The 24,815-nt window shown below is 36.2% G+C and overlaps 1 protein-coding gene across 1 annotated transcript in view; it reads right to left on the bottom strand.

Moving 5' to 3' along the window:
* The window catches only part of grik4 (glutamate receptor, ionotropic, kainate 4), a 372,203-nt gene that overhangs the window by 18,609 nt on the left and 328,779 nt on the right, over positions 1 to 24,815 (bottom strand). The window contains exons 13-14 of the mRNA XM_026191921.2: positions 20,473 to 20,676; positions 1 to 114 (exon numbers count right to left, since the gene is read on the bottom strand). Coding sequence (XP_026047706.1) covers positions 1 to 114; positions 20,473 to 20,676 — 318 coding nt within the window. The remainder of the gene's footprint in view (positions 115 to 20,472; positions 20,677 to 24,815) is intronic.

Here is a 24,815-nt window from a genome sequence, read left to right as displayed (position 1 = left end):
CAGGTGGACGCGGTACATGATGCTGATACCAAGGGTCATGAAAGGCTTGGAGAAGTCAATCACCTTTTCACGCTCTGCTGTGATGGTCAGGCCTGCGACTGCCAGGTCTGCTTTCTGCAACAGGATAAGTAGTATTACTGCATGAAAAGTCCAACTCACACACAGCACAGCTCCGAGGCATGGCATAGTGTTTGTGACATACCCAATAATTTGAAGATTTTGAAAAAAAAGAAAGATGAGGATGACATAAGAAGTGGGCTACTGGTTTGCTAATTCCCTAATAATGCCCTTTTTGTATCCTCTAGGCTTTTTGTCCACCAATACGGCTATCCGTGATGGGGATAATCCGGCACTGGCATTGTGTGTGTGTTTGTGTGTGTGTGTGCAGTGCACGAGAGAGCTCAGGGTAACCATTGTGGCTGGCCAAGGGAGCACTGTCAAGACAAATCACTCGACAAAGCAGAGGCTAGTAAAACACAGAGACACACACACACACACACACACACACACACACACACACACACACACACATACTCGCTTAAGTCCCGTTTGGGGTCGCATATCTTAACTCCCCCCCTTTGGGGACACCACTTTCTGTATGGTTTAGAAGCAAGCTGGCAACTCAGTTTTACTCCTCCAAGACCACAGAAATAAAAAATCACTTGAGATTTTAATTTTAAGCAACTTTTGTCCAGACAGTATTTTTACCTTCCCATTGGGGACTTGGAATGTTTAATGTCCCCTTTGGGGTCTTCAGCGATACACAGATAAAAAAAACTATTTTATGCCACTTTTGGGGACCTTACTTCCATTTGGGGTCTTCGGCGACACACACATACACAAACTATTTTATGCCACTTTTGGGGACCTTACTTCCATTCGGGGTCTTCAGCAATACACACATACACAAGTTATTTTATGTCAGTTTTGGGGACCATACTTCCCTTAAAGGCAATTCCTTCAAAGTACAATGTAATGTTAACTACCCAATCTAACAATAATCTAAACAATAATTAAGGTCTCTATTTATCTTGAAGAAATCAAAACTATGTCCAATGTCTCGGCCACAGAACAATTTAAATTTTTGACTGCATTTATTACTACTGTGTTGTTTTGGGAGTTTATATGCACATCATTAATGCAGAGAAACTTGGATAAAAAAAAATCATCTGTACTATTGAGTGTTTGTTACCAGCAAATTGTAAGGCAAGAACTTTGCTTCCAAATATGTTCACTGGGAAGAAGTCCCTGGTCCCCTGTCTTTATCTTGATCCGTTTTCTTGTTCTATTGTGTTTTTGTTGGCTCCATACCTGACAGAAGAGACTCAATCTCATTGCTTGAGGAATCTGGATTTTGCAGATCAATTTTTTTTTACATTTCAGGCATTTCTCATGATGCTGCTTCAGCTTGGTTAGTCTTGAGTAGATAAACATCAGTTAAATAGGCAAACATTAGACAGTTAAACTAGTTTTTATATTCTATTTAAACTAAAAGAAATTTCTAATTTCACCTATGAATTGTTAACACAGATAATTTGAACACAATTACCAAGAGTTCATTTGATTTTCAGAAACTATCCAAACCTATCATAAAAGATTTAATTTAATTATTAATAAACACAATACTTTAACCTACATTAGAAGCAATCAAAATATCCTTTACATCAGGGCACCAATAAGTACAGTATTAAAGATCTGTGAGTGATAAGACAAGCTGTACGATTTTAGAATGGATATCTTAATTTTAGTTTTCACTGATGTTACGAGTAGATTTAACATGAATAACAAATAGACAAGCGACAATTAAAAACTGCCAAAGAAGATGACTCTTATGACTTCCGGGGACATTTCTAACAAAAATGCACTGCGTTAACCTGAATGAGGACAATCAAAAGGATATACATAAATGAAATTGAATTGATATAGTACATGAGTACAGTGATCATTAACTGATCGTCATCAACGATCAGTGACCATTAACGGTTTTGTCACTGATCTCAAGGGTAGATTAATACTAAATACAGAAATATACCTCCATTTAAAAATTGCAAAAACATATGCAACAATAGTTATTGGTATACCTGACTCTTATGACTTTTGGGGACGTTTCTAACACAAAAACACTCCGCTTTAACGTAAATGGGGAGATTCAATGGGAAACTTTCCTTAGGAAACTGGTTAATACAATAAACTCTGATTATTAAACATCTGCATATGTTAAGGTATGTGTAACTACTTTTCGGATGGATTTCTTTATCTTAGTCCTCATTCTGATTGGTATTTGTTCCGTATTTTTAAATCTTAGACATAGTGAAGGTTTTTTTTTTTAACATAACCCTTGCTTGAGTGTGGGGATCATTGATAAATTGTTTACAGACTTCATGGATAGATTTATACTGAAAAAGGGACATGATACTATTTTTAGAAAAAAAATCCCGCAACATATTCAACTATAGTCATTAGTATGCCATATGCTTATGACTTTTGGGGACGTTTCTAACACAAATACACTCCGCTTTAACCTAAATGGGGACATTCAATGGGAAACTTTCGTTAGGGAACTGGTTAATACAATGAACTCTGATTATTAAACATCTGCATATATTAAGATATGTGTAATGATTTGGGGGATGGATTGCTTTATCTTAGTCCTCATTCTGATTGGTATTTGTTCCATATTTTCAAATCTTAGACATAATGAAGGATTTTACAACAATAACCCTTACTTGAGTGAGGAGATCACTGATAAATTGTTTGTTGACTTTATAGGTAGATTTATACAGAAAAAAGGAACATGATAACATCTTTTAAAAAATCCCAAAGCATATCCAACTATAGTCATCAGAATGCCATATACTTATGACTTTTGGGGACGTTTCTAACACAAATACACTCCGCTTTAACCTAAATGGGGACATTCAATGAGAAACTTTCCTTAGGGAACTGGTTAATACAATGAACTCTGATTATTAAACATCTGCATATATTAAGATATGTGTAATGATTTGGGGGATGGATTGCTTTATCTTAGTCCTCATTCTGATTGGTATTTGTTCCATATTTTCAAATCTTAGACATAATGAAGGATTTTACAAATATAACCCTTACTTGAGTGAGGAGATCACTGATAAATTGTTTGTTGACTTTATAGGTAGATTTATACAGAAAAAAGGAACATGATAACATCTTTTTAAAAAATCCCAAAGCATATCCAACTATAGTCATTAGAATGCCATAAACTTCTGACTTTTGGGGACGTTTCTAACACAAATACACTCCGCTTTAACCTAAATGGGGACATTCAATGAGAAACTTTCCTTAGGGAACTGGTAAATACAACGAACTCATTACACATACCTCAACATATGCATATGTTTCATAATGAAACATATGCATATGTTGAGGTATGTGTAATGATTTGGGGGATGGATTACTTTATCTTAATCCTCCTTCTGATTGGTATTTGTTCCATATTTTCATATCTTTGACATAATGAAGGATTTTACAACATAACTCTTGAGTGTGGTGATCACTGATAAATTGTTCTCGAACTTCATGTATGGAGTTATACTGAAAAAGGGACATGACACTATTTTTAAAAAACAATACAAAAACATATCCGACTATAGTCATAGGTATGCCATATACTTATGACTTTTGGGGATGTTTCTAACACAAATACACTCCTCTTTAACCTAAATGGGGACATTCAATGGGAAACTTTCCTTAGGGAACTGGTTAATACAATGAACTCGGATTATTAAACATCTGCATATATTAAGATATGTGTAATGATTTGGGGGATGGATTGCTTTATCTTAGTCCTCATTCTGATTGGTATTTGTTCCATATTTTCATATCTTTGACATAATGAAGGATTTTACAACATAACTCTTGAGTGTGGTGATCACTGATAAATTGTTTGTTGACTTTATAGGTAGATTTATACAGAAAAAAGGAACATGATAACATCTTTTAAAAAATCCCAAAGCATATCCAACTATAGTCATCAGAATGCCATAAACTTCTGACTTTTGGGGACGTTTCTAACACAAATACACTCCGCTTTAACCTAAATGGGGACATTCAATGAGAAACTTTCCTTAGGGAACTGGTAAATACAACGAACTCATTACACATACCTCAACATATGCATATGTTTCATAATGAAACATATGCATATGTTGAGGTATGTGTAATGATTTGGGGGATGGATTACTTTATCTTAATCCTCATTCTGATTGGTATTTGTTCCATATTTTCATATCTTTGACATAATGAAGGATTTTACAACATAACTCTTGAGTGTGGTGATCACTGATAAATTGTTCTCGAACTTCATGTATGGAGTTATACTGAAAAAGGGACATGACACTATTTGTAAAAAACAATACAAAAACATATCTGACTATAGTCATAGGTATGCCGTACAGTATACTTATGACTTTTGGGGATGTTTCTAACACAAATACACTCCTCTTTAACCTAAATGGGGACATTCAGAGGGAAACTTTCCTTAGGGAACTGGTAAATACAATGAACTCTGATCATTAAACACATGCATATGTTAAGGTATGTGTAACTACTTTTCGGATGGATTTCTTTATCTTAGTCCTCATTCTGATTGGTATTTGTTCTGTATTTTTAAATCTTAGACATAATGAAGGGGTTGTTCTTTTTTTTAACATAACCCTTGCTTGAGTGTGGGGATCATTGATAAATTGTTTACAGACTTCATGGATAGATTTATACTGAAAAAGGGACATGATACTATTTTTAGAAAAAAAATCCCGCAACATATCCAACTATAGTCTATGCCATATGCTTATGACTTTTGGGGACGTTTCTAACACAAATACACTCCGCTTTAACCTAAATGGGGACATTCAATGGGAAACTTTCGTTAGGGAACTGGTTAATACAATGAACTCGGATTATTAAACATCTGCATATATTAAGATATGTGTAATGATTTGGGGGATGGATTGCTTTATCTTAGTCCTCATTCTGATTGGTATTTGTTCCATATTTTCAAATCTTAGACATAATGAAGGATTTTACAAATATAACCCTTACTTGAGTGAGGAGATCACTGATAAATTGTTTGTTGACTTTATAGGTAGATTTATACAGAAAAAAGGAACATGATAACATCTTTTAAAAAAATCCCAAAGCATATCCAACTATAGTCATTAGAATGCCATAAACTTCTGACTTTTGGGGACGTTTCTAACACAAATACACTCCGCTTTAACCTAAATGGGGACATTCAATGAGAAACTTTCCTTAGGGAACTGGTAAATACAACGAACTCATTACACATACCTCAACATATGCATATGTTTCATAATGAAACATATGCATATGTTGAGGTATGTGTAATGATTTGGGGGATGGATTACTTTATCTTAATCCTCCTTCTGATTGGTATTTGTTCCATATTTTCATATCTTTGACATAATGAAGGATTTTACAACATAACTCTTGAGTGTGGTGATCACTGATAAATTGTTCTCGAACTTCATGTATGGAGTTATACTGAAAAAGGGACATGACACTATTTTTAAAAAACAATACAAAAACATATCCGACTATAGTCATAGGTATGCCATATACTTATGACTTTTGGGGATGTTTCTAACACAAATACACTCCTCTTTAACCTAAATGGGGACATTCAATGGGAAACTTTCCTTAGGGAACTGGTTAATACAATGAACTCGGATTATTAAACATCTGCATATATTAAGATATGTGTAATGATTTGGGGGATGGATTGCTTTATCTTAGTCCTCATTCTGATTGGTATTTGTTCCATATTTTCATATCTTTGACATAATGAAGGATTTTACAACATAACTCTTGAGTGTGGTGATCACTGATAAATTGTTTGTTGACTTTATAGGTAGATTTATACAGAAAAAAGGAACATGATAACATCTTTTAAAAAATCCCAAAGCATATCCAACTATAGTCATCAGAATGCCATAAACTTCTGACTTTTGGGGACGTTTCTAACACAAATACACTCCGCTTTAACCTAAATGGGGACATTCAATGAGAAACTTTCCTTAGGGAACTGGTAAATACAACGAACTCATTACACATACCTCAACATATGCATATGTTTCATAATGAAACATATGCATATGTTGAGGTATGTGTAATGATTTGGGGGATGGATTACTTTATCTTAATCCTCATTCTGATTGGTATTTGTTCCATATTTTCATATCTTTGACATAATGAAGGATTTTACAACATAACTCTTGAGTGTGGTGATCACTGATAAATTGTTCTCGAACTTCATGTATTGAGTTATACTGAAAAAGGGACATGACACTATTTGTAAAAAACAATACAAAAACATATCTGACTATAGTCATAGGTATGCCGTACAGTATACTTATGACTTTTGGGGATGTTTCTAACACAAATACACTCCTCTTTAACCTAAATGGGGACATTCAGAGGGAAACTTTCCTTAGGGAACTGGTAAATACAATGAACTCTGATCATTAAACACATGCATATGTTAAGGTATGTGTAACTACTTTTCGGATGGATTTCTTTATCTTAGTCCTCATTCTGATTGGTATTTGTTCTGTATTTTTAAATCTTAGACATAATGAAGGGGTTGTTCTTTTTTTTAACATAACCCTTGCTTGAGTGTGGGGATCATTGATAAATTGTTTACAGACTTCATGGATAGATTTATACTGAAAAAGGGACATGATACTATTTTTAGAAAAAAAATCCCGCAACATATCCAACTATAGTCTATGCCATATGCTTATGACTTTTGGGGACGTTTCTAACACAAATACACTCCGCTTTAACCTAAATGGGGACATTCAATGGGAAACTTTCGTTAGGGAACTGGTTAATACAATGAACTCGGATTATTAAACATCTGCATATATTAAGATATGTGTAATGATTTGGGGGATGGATTGCTTTATCTTAGTCCTCATTCTGATTGGTATTTGTTCCATATTTTCAAATCTTAGACATAATGAAGGATTTTACAACAATAACCCTTACTTGAGTGAGGAGATCACTGATAAATTGTTTGTTGACTTTATAGGTAGATTTATACAGAAAAAAGGAACATGATAACATCTTTTAAAAAATCCCAAAGCATATCCAACTATAGTCATCAGAATGCCATATACTTATGACTTTTGGGGACGTTTCTAACACAAATACACTCCGCTTTAACCTAAATGGGGACATTCAATGAGAAACTTTCCTTAGGGAACTGGTTAATACAATGAACTCTGATTATTAAACATCTGCATATATTAAGATATGTGTAATGATTTGGGGGATGGATTGCTTTATCTTAGTCCTCATTCTGATTGGTATTTGTTCCATATTTTCAAATCTTAGACATAATGAAGGATTTTACAAATATAACCCTTACTTGAGTGAGGAGATCACTGATAAATTGTTTGTTGACTTTATAGGTAGATTTATACAGAAAAAAGGAACATGATAACATCTTTTTAAAAAATCCCAAAGCATATCCAACTATAGTCATTAGAATGCCATAAACTTCTGACTTTTGGGGACGTTTCTAACACAAATACACTCCGCTTTAACCTAAATGGGGACATTCAATGAGAAACTTTCCTTAGGGAACTGGTAAATACAACGAACTCATTACACATACCTCAACATATGCATATGTTTCATAATGAAACATATGCATATGTTGAGGTATGTGTAATGATTTGGGGGATGGATTACTTTATCTTAATCCTCCTTCTGATTGGTATTTGTTCCATATTTTCATATCTTTGACATAATGAAGGATTTTACAACATAACTCTTGAGTGTGGTGATCACTGATAAATTGTTCTCGAACTTCATGTATGGAGTTATACTGAAAAAGGGACATGACACTATTTTTAAAAAACAATACAAAAACATATCCGACTATAGTCATAGGTATGCCATATACTTATGACTTTTGGGGATGTTTCTAACACAAATACACTCCTCTTTAACCTAAATGGGGACATTCAGAGGGAAACTTTCCTTAGGGAACTGGTAAATACAATGAACTCTGATCATTAAACACATGCATATGTTAAGGTATGTGTAACTACTTTTCGGATGGATTTCTTTATCTTAGTCCTCATTCTGATTGGTATTTGTTCTGTATTTTTAAATCTTAGACATAATGAAGGGGTTGTTCTTTTTTTTAACATAACCCTTGCTTGAGTGTGGGGATCATTGATAAATTGTTTACAGACTTCATGGATAGATTTATACTGAAAAAGGGACATGACACTATTTTTAGAAAAAAAATCCCGCAACATATCCAACTATAGTCTATGCCATATGCTTATGACTTTTGGGGACGTTTCTAACACAAATACACTCCGCTTTAACCTAAATGGGGACATTCAATGGGAAACTTTCGTTAGGGAACTGGTTAATACAATGAACTCGGATTATTAAACATCTGCATATATTAAGATATGTGTAATGATTTGGGGGATGGATTGCTTTATCTTAGTCCTCATTCTGATTGGTATTTGTTCCATATTTTCAAATCTTAGACATAATGAAGGATTTTACAACAATAACCCTTACTTGAGTGAGGAGATCACTGATAAATTGTTTGTTGACTTTATAGGTAGATTTATACAGAAAAAAGGAACATGATAACATCTTTTAAAAAATCCCAAAGCATATCCAACTATAGTCATCAGAATGCCATATACTTATGACTTTTGGGGACGTTTCTAACACAAATACACTCCGCTTTAACCTAAATGGGGACATTCAATGAGAAACTTTCCTTAGGGAACTGGTTAATACAATGAACTCTGATTATTAAACATCTGCATATATTAAGATATGTGTAATGATTTGGGGGATGGATTGCTTTATCTTAGTCCTCATTCTGATTGGTATTTGTTCCATATTTTCAAATCTTAGACATAATGAAGGATTTTACAAATATAACCCTTACTTGAGTGAGGAGATCACTGATAAATTGTTTGTTGACTTTATAGGTAGATTTATACAGAAAAAAGGAACATGATAACATCTTTTTAAAAAATCCCAAAGCATATCCAACTATAGTCATTAGAATGCCATAAACTTCTGACTTTTGGGGACGTTTCTAACACAAATACACTCCGCTTTAACCTAAATGGGGACATTCAATGAGAAACTTTCCTTAGGGAACTGGTAAATACAACGAACTCATTACACATACCTCAACATATGCATATGTTTCATAATGAAACATATGCATATGTTGAGGTATGTGTAATGATTTGGGGGATGGATTACTTTATCTTAATCCTCCTTCTGATTGGTATTTGTTCCATATTTTCATATCTTTGACATAATGAAGGATTTTACAACATAACTCTTGAGTGTGGTGATCACTGATAAATTGTTCTCGAACTTCATGTATGGAGTTATACTGAAAAAGGGACATGACACTATTTTTAAAAAACAATACAAAAACATATCCGACTATAGTCATAGGTATGCCATATACTTATGACTTTTGGGGATGTTTCTAACACAAATACACTCCTCTTTAACCTAAATGGGGACATTCAATGGGAAACTTTCCTTAGGGAACTGGTTAATACAATGAACTCGGATTATTAAACATCTGCATATATTAAGATATGTGTAATGATTTGGGGGATGGATTGCTTTATCTTAGTCCTCATTCTGATTGGTATTTGTTCCATATTTTCATATCTTTGACATAATGAAGGATTTTACAACATAACTCTTGAGTGTGGTGATCACTGATAAATTGTTTGTTGACTTTATAGGTAGATTTATACAGAAAAAAGGAACATGATAACATCTTTTAAAAAATCCCAAAGCATATCCAACTATAGTCATCAGAATGCCATAAACTTCTGACTTTTGGGGACGTTTCTAACACAAATACACTCCGCTTTAACCTAAATGGGGACATTCAATGAGAAACTTTCCTTAGGGAACTGGTAAATACAACGAACTCATTACACATACCTCAACATATGCATATGTTTCATAATGAAACATATGCATATGTTGAGGTATGTGTAATGATTTGGGGGATGGATTACTTTATCTTAATCCTCATTCTGATTGGTATTTGTTCCATATTTTCATATCTTTGACATAATGAAGGATTTTACAACATAACTCTTGAGTGTGGTGATCACTGATAAATTGTTCTCGAACTTCATGTATTGAGTTATACTGAAAAAGGGACATGACACTATTTGTAAAAAACAATACAAAAACATATCTGACTATAGTCATAGGTATGCCGTACAGTATACTTATGACTTTTGGGGATGTTTCTAACACAAATACACTCCTCTTTAACCTAAATGGGGACATTCAGAGGGAAACTTTCCTTAGGGAACTGGTAAATACAATGAACTCTGATCATTAAACACATGCATATGTTAAGGTATGTGTAACTACTTTTCGGATGGATTTCTTTATCTTAGTCCTCATTCTGATTGGTATTTGTTCTGTATTTTTAAATCTTAGACATAATGAAGGGGTTGTTCTTTTTTTTAACATAACCCTTGCTTGAGTGTGGGGATCATTGATAAATTGTTTACAGACTTCATGGATAGATTTATACTGAAAAAGGGACATGATACTATTTTTAGAAAAAAAATCCCGCAACATATCCAACTATAGTCTATGCCATATGCTTATGACTTTTGGGGACGTTTCTAACACAAATACACTCCGCTTTAACCTAAATGGGGACATTCAATGGGAAACTTTCGTTAGGGAACTGGTTAATACAATGAACTCTGATTATTAAACATCTGCATATATTAAGATATGTGTAATGATTTGGGGGATGGATTGCTTTATCTTAGTCCTCATTCTGATTGGTATTTGTTCCATATTTTCAAATCTTAGACATAATGAAGGATTTTACAAATATAACCCTTACTTGAGTGAGGAGATCACTGATAAATTGTTTGTTGACTTTATAGGTAGATTTATACAGAAAAAAGGAACATGATAACATCTTTTAAAAAAATCCCAAAGCATATCCAACTATAGTCATTAGAATGCCATAAACTTCTGACTTTTGGGGACGTTTCTAACACAAATACACTCCGCTTTAACCTAAATGGGGACATTCAATGAGAAACTTTCCTTAGGGAACTGGTAAATACAACGAACTCATTACACATACCTCAACATATGCATATGTTTCATAATGAAACATATGCATATGTTGAGGTATGTGTAATGATTTGGGGGATGGATTACTTTATCTTAATCCTCCTTCTGATTGGTATTTGTTCCATATTTTCATATCTTTGACATAATGAAGGATTTTACAACATAACTCTTGAGTGTGGTGATCACTGATAAATTGTTCTCGAACTTCATGTATGGAGTTATACTGAAAAAGGGACATGACACTATTTTTAAAAAACAATACAAAAACATATCCGACTATAGTCATAGGTATGCCATATACTTATGACTTTTGGGGATGTTTCTAACACAAATACACTCCTCTTTAACCTAAATGGGGACATTCAATGGGAAACTTTCCTTAGGGAACTGGTTAATACAATGAACTCGGATTATTAAACATCTGCATATATTAAGATATGTGTAATGATTTGGGGGATGGATTGCTTTATCTTAGTCCTCATTCTGATTGGTATTTGTTCCATATTTTCATATCTTTGACATAATGAAGGATTTTACAACATAACTCTTGAGTGTGGTGATCACTGATAAATTGTTTGTTGACTTTATAGGTAGATTTATACAGAAAAAAGGAACATGATAACATCTTTTAAAAAATCCCAAAGCATATCCAACTATAGTCATCAGAATGCCATATACTTCTGACTTTTGGGGACGTTTCTAACACAAATACACTCCGCTTTAACCTAAATGGGGACATTCAATGAGAAACTTTCCTTAGGGAACTGGTAAATACAACGAACTCATTACACATACCTCAACATATGCATATGTTTCATAAGGAAAACATAACCCTTGCTTGACTGTGGGGATCATTGATAAATTGTTTACAGACTTCATGGATAGATTTATACTGCAAAAGGGACATGATACTATTTTTAAAAAAATTACAAAGCATATCCAACTATAGTCATTAGTATGCCATATGCTTATGACTTTTGGGGACGTTTTTAACACAAATGATTTGGGGGATGGATTGCTTTAGCTTAGTCCTCATTCTGATTGGTATTTGTTCCATATTTTCAAATCTTAGACATAATGAAGGATTTTACAACATAACTCTTGAGTGTGGTGATCACTGATAAATTGTTCTCGAACTTCATCTATTGAGTTATACTGAAAAAGGGACATGACACTATTTGTAAAAAACAATACAAAAACATATCTGACTATAGTCATAGGTATGCCGTACAGTATACTTATGACTTTTGGGGATATTTCTAACAAATACACTCCTCTTTAACCTAAATGGGGACATTCAGTGGGAAACTTTCCTTAGGGAACTGGTAAATACAATGAACTCTGATCATTAAACACATGCATATGTTAAGGTATGTGTAACTACTTTTCGGATTGATTTCTTTATCTTAGTCCTCATTCTGATTGGTATTTGTTCTGTATTTTTAAATCTTAGACATAATGAAGGGGTTGTTCTTTTTTTTAACATAACCCTTGCTTGAGTGTGGGGATCATTGATAAATTGTTTACAGACTTCATGGATAGATTTATACTGAAAAAGGGACATGATACTATTTTTAGAAAAAAAATCCCGCAACATATCCAACTATAGTCATTAGTATGCCATATGCTTATGACTTTTGGGGACGTTTCTAACACAAATACACTCCGCTTTAACCTAAATGGGGACATTCAATGGGAAACTTTCGTTAGGGAACTGGTTAATACAATGAACTCTGATTATTAAACATCTGCATATATTAAGATATGTGTAATGATTTGGGGGATGGATTGCTTTATCTTAGTCCTCATTCTGATTGGTATTTGTTCCATATTTTCAAATCTTAGACATAATGAAGGATTTTACAAATATAACCCTTACTTGAGTGAGGAGATCACTGATAAATTGTTTGTTGACTTTATAGGTAGATTTATACAGAAAAAAGGAACATGATAACATCTTTTAAAAAAAATCCCAAAGCATATCCAACTATAGTCATTAGAATGCCATAAACTTCTGACTTTTGGGGACGTTTCTAACACAAATACACTCCGCTTTAACCTAAATGGGGACATTCAATGAGAAACTTTCCTTAGGGAACTGGTAAATACAACGAACTCATTACACATACCTCAACATATGCATATGTTGAGGTATGTGTAATGATTTGGGGGATGGATTACTTTATCTTAATCCTCCTTCTGATTGGTATTTGTTCCATATTTTCATATCTTTGACATAATGAAGGATTTTACAACATAACTCTTGAGTGTGGTGATCACTGATAAATTGTTCTCGAACTTCATGTATGGAGTTATACTGAAAAAGGGACATGACACTATTTTTAAAAAACAATACAAAAACATTTTCGACTATAGTCATAGGTATGCCATATACTTATGACTTTTGGGGATGTTTCTAACACAAATACACTCCTCTTTAACCTAAATGGGGACATTCAATGGGAAACTTTCCTTAGGGAACTGGTAAATACAATGAACTCTGATTATTAAACACACGCATATATTAAGGTATTTGTTCTGTATTTTTAAATCTTAGACATAATGAAGGGGTTGGGTTTTTTTTAACATAACCCTTACTTGAGTGTGGGGATCATTGATAAATTGTTCTCGAACTTCATGCATGGAGTTATACTGAAAAAGGGACATGACATTATTTTTAAAAATACAATAACTGGTAAATAACTGGAACTGGTAAATGATGTGGGGGATGGATTGCTTTATCTTAATCCTCATTCTGATTGGTATTTGTTCCATATTTTCAAATCTTAGACATAATGAAGGATTTTACAACATATCCCTTACTTGAGTGTGGGAATCATTGATAAATTGTTCTCTGACTTCATGGATAGTTTTATACAGAAAATAGGGACATGATATCAAAAAAAAAAAATACAAAAGTATATCCAACTATAGTCACTAGTATGCCATATTCTTATGACTTTTGGGGACGTTTCTAACACAAATACACTCCACTTTAACCTAAATGGGGACATTCAAAATCCTGCAGTTTATTTATGTTTCTTTGTTTCAGAATAATAAATAAATAAATTAAACAAATAGCATAATATTCCTCTTTATAAAGCTTATTTATTTTTCCCGTTTCATTAGCCTCTCTTAATTAACAAGATAATCCTCATTGTTAGCTTGCACATGAAAAACTTAAGGATGCTAATAAACATCCTTTATTATTTTAGAATCATAAAAGCATAAAAAAAATTAAATCCCCTAAAATATTGAATGTTTGGTTCATTCAAACATCCCTTGATGTTTAATCCAAGACGGCTCTGAATGTGTAACTTATATGTGGCTAGCTTTTTCGGGCTAATTAGCTCGAATCTTTTTTTTCCCAAATCATCAAGGGCACATCTAGCAAGCCAGTATTAGCAGTTATTACTAAATAACTTTCTTACATTCAAACAGAAAATGCTGAAACTTGTCAGCAGAACCCTTAAGATATAGGTATAAAAAACTAAAAAAGTTTTAATCACTTTTCATACCTTTAAAGCTGCTCTACATGCTGCTGCTTGCACACACCTCTATGGCTGCGATCAAGGCCTATGGTGACATAGAGGTCTTACCTCACCTCCCCTATCTTTAGGCTGTCCCTGCTCTGTGCCTCTTCACTCTCACACACACACGAACTCCAGACCTGCATTCATCTCTTTCCTCTGAGCCCCCCCACCCGACAAACATACAAAACTCTAAACATCGCCCTTTGACTTACTGCCCCACCCCCACTTGCACACAAACTCTTTCCTGAAAGCACTCTGATTGTATGACACTAGTGTTCATTGTATTATGTTGTACATAGGACTTTTGTTTTGTTTTTATCTTTAAGGTTTTCACTGTACACTGTAGACCGTGGGAGCATTACAATTTAAAATTCCTGTGTATCATCTGTACATGTGGGTTTTCACAATAAAGCTGACTTTGAACTTGACTTGAGTCAAGCTCTGCACATATCTCTAAGACCCAGTCAACCATGCTACAGAAGCTAATCTTTCCCACTTGTATCCAGGATATAATTTTTTTTCTGTCATGATCCATATGTAATGACCATTGTCTTACACAGTTTTTGATCAGCTCTTAAAGAAACTTTGGTGAGAATTAAGTTTTATGCCATATGCTTGTGACTTTTTATGCTTTTTAGGTATTAACATTGAAATTTAAATTTAGCTCAGCTGTTTCACCAAATTTTGGATCCCTGCACCATCCAACAGAAATTCAAGAAACATCTTAAATATTTTGCACTAAAAGTATCAAGAATTTAGAGTAATTTATGTCAAGCTGCAGTTCAGAAAGCAAATATGAACCTAAAGTGCTCCATTATTTCATGCATCTGCTTCACATCATGCCAAATAATTCTTTAAAAAATATTAAAACTATTTATATCATAATTACGTGAAATATGACTCTTTTGTATTTTCTAGTGTCTTCTTTACCCTTTAAAAATATAATCTACTAAATAGTCTACTGATTTCTATTATTTAGTCAAGAGAACAAATGTTTGTTTATATAAAACCATTCATACAGAAGAATGTTGAATAAGATTTTCAAAAAAGATCAATATATTAAAAGAAATCTTACACTATAATAATATAAGGGTTAGGGAGAGGTAATACACACACAAAAAAATCCAAGATATGTCACTTTTGGGGACAGTGGAAATTCTTGCAATTTCACACACTTCCACTAGGGGCAACATAGAGTTATACACAGATTGCAAAAATTTTTGGGGGCAATGTCATACACATACACAAAAAATCTAAAAAATGTCACTTTTGGGGACAGGTGAGATTTTTGGATTAAAATATGTTTTAGAGCATGCTGAACGTTGTTAGAGGTAAATCTAATTGGGGACGGTGGTTTTGGTCCCCAAAGGTAGAGGTGTCCCCAATTGACTGGTGTGTGAGCTGACAGAAGTCCCCAATTTTGACACAAGCAAACTCACACACACACACACACACACACACACACACACACGTAGAAATGGTCAATGCAGCTGAATGGCTCTGTACTAATAATACAGGCCAGCAAAGTGCAACTGCAAGGGATTTTTCATCTCCCTGAGGAGCAAAGAGTGAAAGCAGCAATGCATTCCTCTTTGTCTGCTGCAGGAGGACTAAGAGGATTGGGGACATAGAGGGGAATGGGAGAATGAGGAGCAGGGAGCTGTGCTGCAGCACTGCAGACACTAGTCAAAATCCACAACATACTGTTTCTATGTCAAGGAACGAGGAGGGCATCTGACATACATAACATGCACACATCCAAGGCGCGTCATCCATTTCGATGTCATGTTTTTCTATAATCACTCTGACCTTCAGAAGAGGCCTCAAATGCTTCATCTAGAAACCCCCAGTCTGACTCCGTCTGTGCTTCAATTAATACTCTGCACTTCACATTTGCATCTCTTTAACCTCACGGCAGCCTTTACTCCACACTGAGGCCTAGTGTCTCTTGCTGCCCTACTCTCAGCCTGCAGGCGCTGACCCGAGATTATCATCTGTTCCCAGCCTCCTGTCTCGTTTCTGACCGCTGTTTGAAAGGCTGATTGCCTGCTCCCAGTGCTGGAAGGAATCCAAATACAGCAAATGACCATCGAGGCAATTTTAACAAAGAAAGTAACAGATCCTTTGAAAAATGAACACACAGTTGTAACATCAAGTGAAATATTTACGTGGCGATGGAATATTAATATTGATTACCGGATTCTTCTGCCTCCCTGCTGTTATGCCTTCTAGTATGTAAGAAAAGACACAGTGTAATGTCGCCTGTTCAATATTGCATCATACCCGTTTCCACTTGCATTCAATCAGATCATGCTAAGCCAGTAAAAAGGATGCGAAACTGAACGTGAGAGATGAATTAAACATGACCCTTGAGGATTTAGCATTTGACTTAGACTTTAAATTTTGGTCTTTAGAGATGCTGTATGTCTCTGTTCTCTAATCGCAGCACTGTGGATTAGGTAACCGGCACATACTGTACTTAGACTTGTGTCTGGGTTCTTCTTGGCCTGACTCATTGTTAGCTTAGGCTGTCTGACACCCGTCAGACTAATCATCCTCATCCTCAATGAAATCTTGCTCAGTCTGAAAGGTACTGGCAGGGAGACGGGTATCTGTTGTCCAAAATATCCTGATGCTGTCTTCCTTTGCTCCTACCAAGTGTATAACACCCCTCTTCCTCCATTTTCCTTTCTTTACCTGTCCTTTCAACTTGTAGCCAAGGCCTGTATATTTTCCCACAATCCTCTTACACTGCCATCCTTCCTGTTCTTTTCTATGCCTTTAACCAAACACTCCGAAGCCTTTCTGTCTACTGTGTAACTTCCCTGCAGATGCCACCTTTACCATGAAAATCCCTCTCAACCATGCCAATCCACGGCTCAAGCTGATGTCAGAGACACATGTCGACTTCACCCATGGCCGTTCTGAAGGTCAACCTTCCAGAGGCAAGTTATACATGGATGTAGGGGGGAGATGGACTGTGACAATAACAAGAGCAGGCAGTGTACGCGTTACATACTTAATGGCTTTGCCCTCCATTAGCCCACAGAATTAAGACAGATCACCTCTTAGGACTGACTTAACACTTGTCTGTTTCACTCACCCCGCCCTCTTAATTTTTTAACAGCTCTTTTACTTCTTTCCCCTCTCCCTCTCATCCCTTATATAACCTTACCTGCCTGTTAACAGCCACGTACAGCAAATAATATAAGGGCTCACTCAGAGATTTAACAGCAACAAGACTGATCCAGGAGGAAAGTCTATTAAGGTCAGTTCAGCTAAAGCGGCTGGCAGGAAACAAGCCACCAACAAGCTGTGACTACTTTGAAAAATACAATACTTAAGCTGAAAAGGCCAACTGCTGAATGAAGGAAGGGGGCTATATGATATGAAGGAAATGTGCTGTAAATTATGTGAAAGCTGAGCAATACACTTTGGGTTTGTTTCTATGTTTCTCTAAGAAGAACAATACAGTGGTATCCACACAGCTATGGTGAAAATCTTGTTTTAAAGGAAAAGTTGTAAGTTGTAGAACCACCTTTAGGAACAGCTGGAAGTAATGGCTTTCTGCATGTCTTTGGAAGAATTTAGTCCACTCTTCTTTACAATGTTGATTCTGTTCATTGATGTTTGAAGGCCTTTTTTTATGCACAGATCTCTTAAGGTTCCACACAGCATGGTTATGGCTGACTTAATAACTGCAAGCCCAGGTCATGTGCACTAATCATCACCTATCGACTACCATGCTTCATGTTAGATGTTTGTGCTGATCTGCTGAGTGTGGTTTTTGACAAACATGGTGCAGTACATCATGGGCAGACTTCTTCACTTTAGTCTTGTCTGTCAAAAGGACATTGTTCCAGAAGTCTTGTGGTTTGTTCAGATGCAACATTGCAAACCTATGCTTAGACTTCTTTTCAGAGAGAAGAGACTTTCTCCTGGAAACCCCTCTAAACACTTAAACCTCTACAGCACAGTGTTGCCCTAGAGCAACAGAAAGTCTTTTTAAGCCTCATGACCTGTACGTGTGAAGTTAAATGATGGAAACCAATGAACCATGAAATTTTGCATGCCCAGAAATTCTTTTTGTTGCCTCGGGCAACGTAGTGCAATCAGGGGAACTTTGAGGGAGATTTTGATAACATTGTGTTTATATGTAATGATATGTTATTTCATGCATTCGTGCGCAAATTTGTGCACATTTCACATGTTGCTGATGTGATGCTTCTTGCTTAGTGGGAGGCCATCAAAAGCTTTCTCCATATGAGCAACAACAGTTGCCTAGTCCTTGCTGGATCATTTCAAGTCAGTTTTAATTATATAGTGCCAAATCACAATCACATCAGATGGTATTCCACACAGTTGTGAAGTTTACATTGGGAAGGCTGTCCAACCACCTGAGCTTCCGAGTTGAAATGCGGTCCAAAATACAAAATTGCATGAAATCTGTGCAAAGAGTTCGAGCCATTAGTGGGATATCTCAAAATTATGACGACAGGAGGAAGAAGCAGAGTCCCAGAGCTCCCATTCCAAATCAGAATCTCATCACAGACAATATATTATAATATATCACTTTGGCCAACAGTATGTGATAACCCCATCACCCCAACCGATTAAGGCTGCCCCTCCCTGATTCTAGTTCTGCTGGAGGTTTCTTCCTGTTAAAAGGGAGTTTTTACTTCCTACTGTAGCCAAGTGCTTGATTATAGGGGGTCATCTAATGTCAGGGTTTTCTCTGTATTGTTGTAGGTTCGTGACATTACAATATACCACCTTGAGGTAATTGTTGTGATTTGGCACAATACAAGTAAAACTGAACTGAACTGAACAAGGCAAGATGCAGGGTTCCTGGGTGCACAGAAAAACCAAAAGTGATGTGTATAAAGTGTAATGCCCACCTCAGAAGAACTGTTTTGGTAAGTTTCACACAGACTGACAGTCTCACAACAGTATAATCAATATGACATGATATTGCACAATTTGAACCTAAGCCTGCATCAAATCATTTATGTAAATATGTTTCACGTCTTTTCAATTCTTTGTTTCAACATTGGTCGACATTTTTGGAAGATTTGCTGAGGTCTTTTTGCTTTCTAAAAGTTGTGTGATGAATTATGAGATAATAATTTTCTCTGTGGTTTTATACCATTGTTGCACAAAAAAAATATCTTGGCAATAAAATGGCCCGAAATGAGTCAGAAAATGATGTTCAGCATGTACCATCAAAATGTGTGCAGTAGAGGGTTCAGGCATTTAACATGCTAACTGAGGCCTGTAGAGTCTGAGATACAGCTCTTGTTTTCTTTCTTTTTTTTTTGTAGTTTCTCTAAGCATTGCATGATTTGACTCTGGGGTGAATTTACTTGGATGTCTGTCTGCCTGGGAAAAATGGCAAGTTCCTTTTACTTGTGAATCCTCTTTCTCAATGTAGAATGATGGACAGGAGCAATTACTTCTTTTATTGATGTCATTCCTTTTTGGCATTGTGTTAACACACACCTGAATGCTTCAGAACAAGCTGCCAAAACTTCTGCGTTTACAGAGATGCTTACGCTTGCTGATGATCCATTAATAAAACGCATTTGATTAGCAGCACCTGGCTGCTTAGCTTTTCACAGGACTGCATAGACACCTGTAAAAACTTTCTGTCTCACACATATGCGAAGGAGAAAACATAATCATTTATAGTGATATGGTTTGTTTGTTGGCAATATTATTGTCTATGCATATGCAAATATTTACATACTCTTGAGATTAACTCTCCAACCATGCCCGTCCATGTTCCGTTAGCTCCGGGAACACCGTAGACGCCGTCCCCCACCAGCCGGATGCGATACTTAAACTTGAGAATGTCTGCCAGCTCCTTCAGCATGTCCACACAGAAGCCCTCATAGCGGTCATTTCCCTCGAGTTCTTGGTGGTTCTGTCGGAGCATCACATACGGATTCTCCTGAAAAAAACAAAGGATTTGCGTTGCATTAGATCTCATGATTTTTAAGTGTGACAGCAATACAGAATTTTAGTTCTAGTTCTTCTTAACGTCTCTCTCTAAACCCCTTTACTCCTAAATAATGAAGTAATTGCCAGAAAATTATTATTTTTTTAACTGGAGTGTTAAAATACAAAAAATAAGTTAGTTATCATTTTCCATATATGAGTTAAAATTTTTACACTTTTTACTGTATTCAGCATTTTTGGGTAATTTATTACCAAATCACCCGAGTCTTCCTTTAATGATCAATATCATTATTTTACTAAGCCTATCTAAAGATTTTGCAATGAGCAAGAATGGTGGAAGCATCCCACATGTCCTTTAGAGGTCACGGTTCACGTTGTTTACTGCCTTCAATGAAAACTGAGATTTGTGGCTCTGAAGCAGAGCCAAGCACTGAAATCAGCAACAAGGCAGGAGCGTGCTAATCTGTTGTATTAACCAAAAACTGGATAGTTTTCTTCTGATATCAGTCATACACATACACCTATTTACAACCTGTCTTTTAGCGAACCAACTCTCTGTTCGGCTGTCTGTTTATTTATGTCTTGTTTTGTCATTTAGTTGATGCTGTAGGAAGATTTAAAGAGCCCTGCAGTGATGTATTTTGGAGCCAACCTTATTGTGCTATTTTTCAAATAATGCAACTGTCAGACTGGTGTGCTCAGGCTCCACTACATCACAAAAAAGACAGTGTTATGTACTTTTCCATCCCACTATCCCTGAACTTAGCTCGTGATTCCAGATAAACTAACTTTGTTTGGCAACTTGGCATCAAATAACGATGATTAAAGGTATCTAAACATTTTCTATCACTCTTACTGAAAACTAAAAGCTTTTTACAACAAAGAAAATATATGTGTTATTGAGTGCTTTTAACAATGCAGAAGGTTTTAATTGTAGCTTATTGACTCGTTTTAACATAAATGCCTTCAGCGTATAAGACAGCCACGCGTGTAGACAACTGTGACATGGTTCAGGAGGGTAAAGCATAAACAGGAATAAGTGGTGCTGTATTTCGAGAGCTGGGGATGGGAGTGAAATGGTTTTGTCACTGCCACAGCTGGAAACACTTTGTAGGGTAGCTGGTTGACTACTGACGAATTTGTGCTGAATTTGGAGGCACTTGAAAACTCGGTGCACATCAGGTGGCGTAACAGTTATTAGTACTAAGACTCGCAATGTTGTCATAGCAACTGTTTGGCTCCACCTGTAAGGAGGGGTGAGGGTGGACATCATGTTAATACTGTTGATTGAACAGCTTTGCTTCTTTCTTGGAGGAACCGGACAGTAGAACCAACGCTGCACATCCTGCACTGCTGTGATAAGACTGACAACAAAATGACTGCTGATCAGCTGCCTGTGTCTGCACCGCTCTTCCCCAAGAATCTGCATACGGATTCATTTTATCTAACCAGGCTCGCAGTTTGATTAAACAGACATGCTGTTCACTGACAACAGCCTCCAGTGTTTTATAGCAGCAAAACAGAAAGAAGTTGACACAGACAGGATTACAATATGCAGTAGTGTGAGAGTAAGTGGGTTGGCGCGTTTGCTAAAAGGTGAGACAATACATCTCACGGTGAACAGATCTGGAAATCAACTGATCCAAGTAAAAGCTATTGTTTGCAGCCAAAGCTGTAAAGCTTATTGTTGAATTGCATACTAAAGTTGTACAATTTACCAATGGGGCTCAGTCCAAAGTTTCAGGCACTGGACCCCAAATTGCTACAAGTGCACACATCTGTAGTTGTGTGTTTTATTAACAAAGTTTTTCAACCATAAAATAAATGCATGTGTGAATCAGAGGGTTTATAGTTCTGAATGATCTTATTAGCCCTCTGTTACACGTCCTAATGACTGATTGGTGACCCCACTCGTAACCACCGGTCTCTAAAGAAAAACATGTATTTCCCGAGCAGTTGGCAAGTGGTTATTGGAGGTTTCTGGTGACTGCTGGGAGTTGCTGTGGTTGATAAGGCTACAGTCAAGCAGGCATAGAGTCCAGTCCCTGACCCTAGTAACCACAGTTTGCATGCAAATTGCTGACTTGTCTATAACACTTGCTAACAACTCACTGAGCGGTTGTAAAGTTGTGACAAATTTTACTAGTGTGTGAATGTGTGTGTGAATGGGTGGATGACTGAATGTAGTGTAAAGCGCTTTGGGGTCCTTAGGGACTGAGTAAAGCGCTATACAAATACAGGCCATTTACCATTTGCTACTGCTTCTGTGCTAACCGTGGTTGGCAACCAGTTTGTAGCTGGGGGTCAATGGGGGGGGGGGGGGGCACTAGCCACCCCCCTAAATTTCATGACTGAGTCTGCTAGGCCTCATCCATGACTTAAAGTCATAAATAAAATGCACCCTTTTGCTGTGCGCGTGTGTCACTGTTGCCTTTTGAAGTATTTTTAATTGATTATCAGAGTAATATTACAGCAGACATTGGCTAGACATTAGAGCTGTGCATCATACCATCAGCAGGCTTTTATGTGACAAAAAAAGTGATAATAACGATATAGCAACATTTCAATTCTTTTTTATTCATTTAAAGCACTTCAATTCCCTAGTGCGCGCACAACAAAACAAGCAGTGTGTCAGCCTCTGATGGTAATTAGTACCTAAAAAGGGACCTACTTCAACAACCTCCAACAAGACACAGTACTTTTCAAGACATGCAAGAAACCAGTTCCCACTAAAAGGGTTAAAGCAAACTTGTTTCACCACTTCAGGCAAAAGCACACCATTGAATACAACCAGGTTATGACAGCATACAGGGAGTGCAGAATAGGCAAGTTGTATTTTTGAGGAATAATTTTATTATTGAACAACAACCATGTTCTCAATGAACCCAAAAAACTCATTAATATCAAAGCTGAATGTTTTTGGAAGTAGTTTTTAGTTTGTTTTTAGTTTTAGCTATTTTAGGGGGATATCTGTGTGTGCATGTGACTATTACAGCTTGGAGTAAGACAACATGCATGAAGAGGATGATGTGGACAAAATACTCATTTGCCTAATAATTCTGCACTCCCTGTACAAGGATAAGATCACATCTGGTGATGTGTGACCCAGAAGTAAACAAATCACTCATCGACACTGGAGCGTTTGCTTTTTACACTCCACATGACATAAGTGCAAACGGTGGATAGAATTACTGATGCAGCTACATATTGTTTTGCCAATGATATGATATCAATCCAGGTGGTGGAAAAGGAGCAACTGGTTAAAAAACTCGACCAAAGATTGACATCGCAGGGAGGAAATATTTTTCAATTTCAGTTTTATTATGTGACATCGCAGGCTTGTGAAGAGTTACTGTAATTGCTACTGCTGCTGCTGGCACCTCCTGGCAATAAATTCACACTTTGAATTAGGTTGTCAGTCATCAATGACAACAACTCACTGGAAGAGAAGGATGGGAAATGCCCTTAATCCGGTTTGCACTAATAATAAAAACAACTACAGATTGGGATTAAACAAAACAAAAACAAAACAGGTGACTGAAGAAGACAAACCCTCGGTACATCATGGGAATCCCCCAGCAGCCTAAACCTACTGCAAGAAACTAAGGGAGGATTCAGGGTCACCTCATCCAACCCTAACTATATGCTTTAGCAAAAAGGAACATTTTAAGACTAATCTTAAAAACAGAGAGGGTATCCGTCTCCTCAGTTGAAAATGGAAGCTGGTTTCACAGAAGACGGGCCTGAAAGCTGAAGGCTCTGCCTGCCATTCTACTTTTAATAAAATAACTAAATAAGTCCAGAGTCTGCGAGCGAAGAGCTCTAATGGCGTGATATGGTAATAAAGTCATTAAGATAAGATGGGGCCTGATTATTCAAGACCTTGTATGTGAGGAGCAGGATTTTGAATTCGATTCTGGATTTTTACAGGGAGCCATTGAAGAGAAGCCAGTATAGGAGAAATATGCTTTCTTTCTAGTCCCTGTCAGTATTCTTACTACAGCAGTTTGAATCAACTGAAAGCTTTCAGGAAGTTTTAAGGACATCCTGATCCTAGAAGTAATGAATGAACTAGTTTTTTCAGCATCACTCTGAGACAGGATGTTTCTAATTTTGGGCGTTTCTAGTTTT

This window comes from Astatotilapia calliptera, chromosome 14, assembly GCF_964374335.1.
Source record: "Astatotilapia calliptera chromosome 14, fAstCal68.1, whole genome shotgun sequence".
NCBI lineage: Eukaryota > Metazoa > Chordata > Actinopteri > Cichliformes > Cichlidae > Astatotilapia > Astatotilapia calliptera.
This window is presented reverse-complemented; position numbering and strand designations above follow the sequence as displayed.